Source organism: Osmerus mordax, chromosome 3 (assembly GCF_038355195.1).
Source record: "Osmerus mordax isolate fOsmMor3 chromosome 3, fOsmMor3.pri, whole genome shotgun sequence".
NCBI classification, from domain to species: Eukaryota; Metazoa; Chordata; class Actinopteri; order Osmeriformes; family Osmeridae; genus Osmerus; species Osmerus mordax.
The window spans coordinates 14,095,414-14,101,587 of record NC_090052.1 but is presented as its reverse complement, the minus strand read 5'-3'; the positions used below and the strand labels follow the sequence as shown (position 1 = coordinate 14,101,587).

Sequence of the window (6,174 nt, the reverse complement as noted above, 5' to 3'; positions counted from 1 at the left end):
TTCAGAAATAGCGACATGTCGACAGTTGTCGTTAGTCTGGTCCGTACTACGGTCTGTTAGCTGTGCATGTGAGACAAGTCATAGATACGATTTTCTGTAGCTGAAGGTGAGGTGAAAAGTTTATCTTGAAGAAACCTCAACCATAAAAATGTGCCTACTGTTGCTAGGCTACCCTTGGTAGTTACAAGTCAAACATTTAACTTAAGCAGAGTTAGTGGGCTGTTTTTGGGGAACGTTGTTTGGTTTCCCTGTGGTTTTACAGAACAGCAAGACAAAAAGACCAATAATCTCGTTTGGGTAATGAATGATGATTGAAAACAGTCAGTGTGTGTGGACAGTGCAGTGGATGCACTGTCCACACACACTCTTAGGCTTATCTAGCTACATTAGAATCAACAGTCACAGTTTTTCCTCTGTATCTTAGCTTTTTTTTTTTTCTCTCTCTCCTAAGTAACCGTAGACAGAGTACAGCGTCTATCACATTAGCAGCATGAGTTGGCTATTTGACACTGTGAAGCTTAATGTGGTGGATGAGGAGATGCTGCAGAAGGCTGTGGAGGAACAAGGCCCTCAAGAGCAGGCTGGGCGCATTGCCAAGGAAGAAGGCATCCACTATAATGAAGTCTGCCAGTTGAGTCTGGACTACAGAAGTATGGAATGTTTGATTTAAATTAATGTTTTAAAATATTTTACATTATTTGTTACTGGTGCACATTGTTTCTGAAAGGGCAACAAACTTACATTCACTGTTTGCTGTTTCTGCATAGACATCAGGAAGATTGACCACCTCTGGCAGTTTACGGCCCTGACTAAACTACAGCTGGAATGCAACAAGATTAGCAAGATAGAGGGACTAGAGACACTCATTAATCTTACAATTCTTAGTAAAGAGGCTTTTATCATCTTGTATTCATATTTTCATTTAACTGGATTTGTATTCAACTGGAGCTTATTCCTTGAATAACACTTGATCTCGGCTTCCTCCAATCTCTGTCTCTGTCTGTTTGTTTCTCTCTCTCTACTCTCTCTCTCTCTCTCTCTCTCACCCTCCTCTAGACCTGTCCTTTAACAACATTGAGGTGATTGAGGGGTTAGACACTCTGGTGAACCTGGAGGACCTGAGTCTGTTCAACAATCGCATCTCTGTCATACACAACATGGACACACTTCTAAACCTGAAACTTCTCTCTCTTGGAAACAACTGCTTGGCCCAGCTAGAAAATGTGAGCTACCTTGTATTAAATCCTCATCATGATTCAAATCCTTCACACATTATATACCGTAGGCCTACAGCTTTTGTTTAGATGATTGTATATTTCTAGCTGCTTAATAATACCTTCTCAAATGACTTATTTGGGATGTATAAATAAATAAATACAAATTAATTTTGTCTTTCAGCAGGATATTAAATGACACATTATGATTATGAGGGTACAGTGCAGATAAGTAGCTCAATTTGAGGGTATTTAGATCCTTATCAGATTAACCAGTAAAGAATTCAATTTGTTCATAGTCCCTTCTTTGAATGTGAGAAACACAGTAGTGTTGACGCGAATTAAATTGGCCATCATAAGGCTTAACAATAAGTTGACATAATTGTTTTTTTATAAAATAGAGCACATGTAAGACTGACTATGAAAAGAATGATCACTGTAAAAGGTAATGACTGAAGTTTGAGTCGTTTTTCGCAGGTCTTTTAAAGATTGTTGCTTAGCCAAGTTAATCGACAAATCTGAATCCAATTTGACATGCTAAAGAAGCATCTGAAGACAAAAGCCCTTTAAACAAGCAGGAAATGAAGACGACTGGAGTGCAGGACTGAAATAGCATCACTGTCAAAGATACCCTGTGTTTGATGATGACTTGGTCACAGACATTGCATGCAAAGGAAATGCAACCAACTATTAAATAGGATTACTTTGTTTTACATACAGTAATGTCAATTTGCCCAGGGCCTTCTGGTGCCCTAAAATGGAGGAACTATGTGCTTGCTATCATTTCTAAATGGTACATCTGATATGTATGAACATACCCAAAAATTAAAGCTGACAGTTTTGATTTTAGTAACATGCCATACTAAGTGCAGAATCCTAACAGCAAAGCATGTGCCATTGTACTTGGACTTTTAGTGCTCATTGTACTGTATACTGTACTGTATGTTAGAAGTCAGCCTATACAAAACATAACTTTTACAATGTGATGCTCTGACCAGGTGATCTACCTCAGAAAGTTCAAGAATCTCTGCTCCCTCGATCTAGCTGGGAACATAATCTGCGAAGCAGAGAACTACAAGATCTTTGTGACTGCATATCTCTCAGATTTGGTCTACCTGGACTACAGGTTACTGGACAAGCAGACGGTTAGTGGCAACTCATTCAAAGCTTACACAAATATCTCCACTTGAATCTTGCTAGATTACTTCTTACTATCCCTAACCCTACTATGACCAAGCTTTGTAAACAGACTTCATATTTCAACCGTAAGCATCTCAATCATTTATGTATGCCAGAGAATTGCAAAACTGCTGGTCACAAGGTTTCACAATATGCGTCCTCTGGTAAGTAGTTCACTGATTACCATCATCAGGGAACTGAACCCACCTCTCCTGCATTATTGTCCACTATCCTGTTCTCTTCTATGAAAAGTCATGGGCATAAGTGTCAACATGATACAATCCCCAGCACAAAGCCCGATCCCACAAAAGTTACAACATTGTCTGGGAATCAAACCCAGGCCTTTTGCATGGCAGGCCAGGCTAGTCAAGGAGTAAGAGGTTTGCAGGCACCTTTGTAATTGAATTTATGTGGTTTTATGTCCATTGGGAGTGGGCATTTTCTACATCCTCCCAATTAAGACGTATGACGTAAGAGGGAAGTACTTGAAAAGGTCAGTTGGAGACTTAGTGCTATTGAAGCAGCAGTTTGACCTTTTTTTAAACACTTATTGTTAACAGTGGAGAAAAATGTATGTTGTGAGTCTATATAAGATACAGTATGTTTTAGGGTTGGTATCACTCGGCTGAATGACACTTGTGTTATGTGTCCTCCAGCGGATCGGTCACAGAGCGCTTAAGTACTTTACGGTACTGAGTAAATAATTTGTATTAATCCAGCATCCTGACTATTTGAGCGTAAAGTGTCTTCAGAATTCTTCCACTACACCTTACCCATTATTACATTCTGGCTGCCACTAAACACAGTTTTCTTGTCTAGCGAGAACACGCTTATGGAAAATACCAGAATTCTATTGAGGAGATGAAACACAATGAGACTCAGGAGCAGAAGGCTTTGGAGGCTAAGCAAGGCCTCGAGGAGGAGCTGCAGCTACACAGGGTAACCTCCATACTCAGTAGCTAGCACAGTGTCAGTGTCCCATTCTTTTGTGTATTCAACTTGAAATGAATAAATGTATTGTTGTATGTGTATGCATCTGTGTTTTCTTCCACTCCCTTCAGGATGCTTTTGTGGAGTTCTTGAATGGGCCATATCTGTTTGACAGTATGTATGCAGATGACCCAGAAGCAAGCAAACTGGCCTACCTTCCTGGAGTAGATGTCCTACTAGAAACATATTCTTTGATGTCCATTCTCTTCATTTAAGAGGCATAATTAATTAAACCAACAAATATATTTTTCTGTCAGATGTGTGTTAGTGATTGGAAAAGTCCAGTGTGAAATGTTCCTTGACTTTGTCCTTACATACAAAAGCCAGTTGGTGGTGCTGTGTGAGCAGGTGTTTGAGATTGGCTTGGCTCAGCAGGGCCGCAGGGAGAGCGAGGTCAAATCCTTCTTTGGCTGCTCCAAAGAAGCTGTGTCTGACAACCAGCAAAGAGCAGCACAGGTCGCCGCTGACTTCGAGATGACCAGGCGACAGGTGAGCTACTGCCATAAAACCATATCCATCTCTTGTGACGTATCGAGTCTTCCATGAAACCAAAAAGTGTAAAAAATAAATAAAAAGATTCAATCTGTTCAACCTGATGGTTTACACAAATTGGTACAGAACTAGTTCCGACACTGATACCGATAATGGCTAAAAAGATCATGGATGTTTGATTTGTGCGTGTGCAATTCTTTCTGATCAATTGTGGCTCTGTACATGACTAAATGACTAAATGTACATGAGTATTAATTGGCTGGCAGATTAGCGGGTCACGGTTGCAGGTTTTGATGTTTAATCCTATCAGCGGAGGAATATTGGCTAATCAGCTTGATGCCACCTGGGCCTCAGATGGCTTATTTTTGTCTCATCTCCTCATTAGCAAATAGATTAAGACAGATGAAAAATGTAAACACATTCCTTAATAAGATGGGGGCTTTTTAATGAGAAAAGTTTCTCTGTGAACTCAATATTTACTTAAAGTTAAAGAGATTAGTCTTCCAGATCCAATACCATTATATAAACGTTTCAGTCAGTTGACCTTTTAAAGCAGAGGTCTTAACATCTCAAAATACCCAAGTTATCGTCCCTGTCCTCTGGGTACAATGCAGTGGATGGGAGAAATGCAGCAGGCTACAGACATGCACCTCCTGGAGGCCCAAGTGATGCACTGCAGTGAGGCGATCAGCTTGCTGTGCGACAGCCTCATGACCCTGGAGCTGCAGCTGGTGGACCAGCTGGAGGTGAGAGCAGGGCATGGTGGAGGGGATATACACACAGGATATATGAATGGAACTGGATAGTTACATAGTTGTGTGTTACTTCAAATTCGTTCAGGTTCAATTACATGCACCATATGGTGCATTCAATAACTGATTGTGTTTCTCAGTGTTGCAAACTCAGCAGGAAAATCCATGTTGGATATACTTTGTTGGAAGGAACAGTATGCTACACAAATATCTAAAGACATTGAAATCCATGTTGTTGGTTTTTAATATGTATATTAGTATATATGTATATATTTACATTGCAATTATTTAACATCTTGTAGGATATAATCAAAGACTTTGAGAGGAACATCACAGACATGGTTGCCGGGTTCGTCGAGATTGTTCAAGGAATATATCCTTTGTCCAGTTGTGGATTCCCTTCCCTCACCACTATCAGTTATAAAAGGGTTATGGGAACACAGTGGGACTATCTCACATGCACACAAACACAGATAGTAAAGAGTTGATTTAACTCCGAAGCACTTTTGCCCAATGTCGAGACCTGGAGAACCACCACCACGAGAAGCTTTTGGAGATTGCTGTGGCAACACTGGAGAGGGTGGCAAAGAATGAGCTGGAAGAAGACATGCCTTATGACGTGAGAATGGTGAGTGTCTGACTCAAGAAGGTTACTGTGCTTTTGGTGTGGGAGACCCTCCCCCTAACATTCATCTACCTGGGGTACTTAGCATTGGGTTCGCCTTTGGAGTGGTTTTGCACATGACAAGGATGTTATCCACCAGCTATGAACGCTCATAATTATTCTGTGTATTACTCAAGCAACGCTGCATAATTCTTTACGATTAATCTATCTCTCTTACAATCTTTAGTATACTATGTGTCTTCCAGCTGTTTGTAGACAAGGACACAGTGATCAACGCAGTCAGTGCCTCTCACGACACACACCTTCTCAAGATCGACAACCGGGAGGATGAGCTAGTGACCCGCATTAACAACTGGATGGGATCTCTCATGAAATCGGTATGAAGAGGAAGACACATAGACACACACATACCAAATGACCAAAGTTTTGCTGGTAGAGAATAGTATTTACGTATCATTTCAGATTTTTACTCCTGTTTGCTCATTCCTTCAGATCCAAGATGAGGAGGTAAAGAGGAATCGAAAGCGTATCTCAGAGATCCATAATTACGTAGACTATGTGAGAAATCAACTGGATGAGATGCAGCAACAACATGAACACCCCTGAAGGAGGCACAATCCAGACCATAATGACATCCATGATCACATTTCTGAAAAATTCTGTTTTGATCAAATCTATATTTTTTTATGTGGTTTTTCATTTTGTTTTCTGGTAATGCACCAGGAGAAGAAACTGTGATAGAAGACAAAGTGCTTAGAGAAGAAACTTTGGAAGCCAAAGTGCTTAGTTATGTATTTATGATTTATAAGAATTGAATTACAGCAACATTCTGCCATCTACAGTTATCTGGTGTGTGTGTTTTACAGAGAGAGTCAAGTACATTTTATTTATCCCACTAGGGGAAATTAGTTTGTAGACAGGT

The 6,174-nt window shown here is 40.2% G+C and overlaps 1 protein-coding gene across 1 annotated transcript; it reads left to right on the top strand.

Moving 5' to 3' along the window:
- The first annotated feature begins 490 nt into the window (after nt 1-490).
- drc3 (dynein regulatory complex subunit 3) lies at nt 491-5,858 on the top strand. Its single transcript, XM_067232711.1, has 12 exons — nt 491-650; nt 768-884; nt 1,057-1,223; nt 2,213-2,359; nt 3,213-3,332; nt 3,455-3,567; nt 3,698-3,872; nt 4,490-4,621; nt 4,930-5,000; nt 5,132-5,255; nt 5,498-5,629; nt 5,745-5,858. The coding sequence occupies exons 1-12, from the start codon at nt 491-493 to the stop codon at nt 5,856-5,858; spliced, it is 1,572 nt and encodes a 523-aa protein (XP_067088812.1).
- The last annotated feature ends 316 nt before the right edge of the window (nt 5,859-6,174 follow it).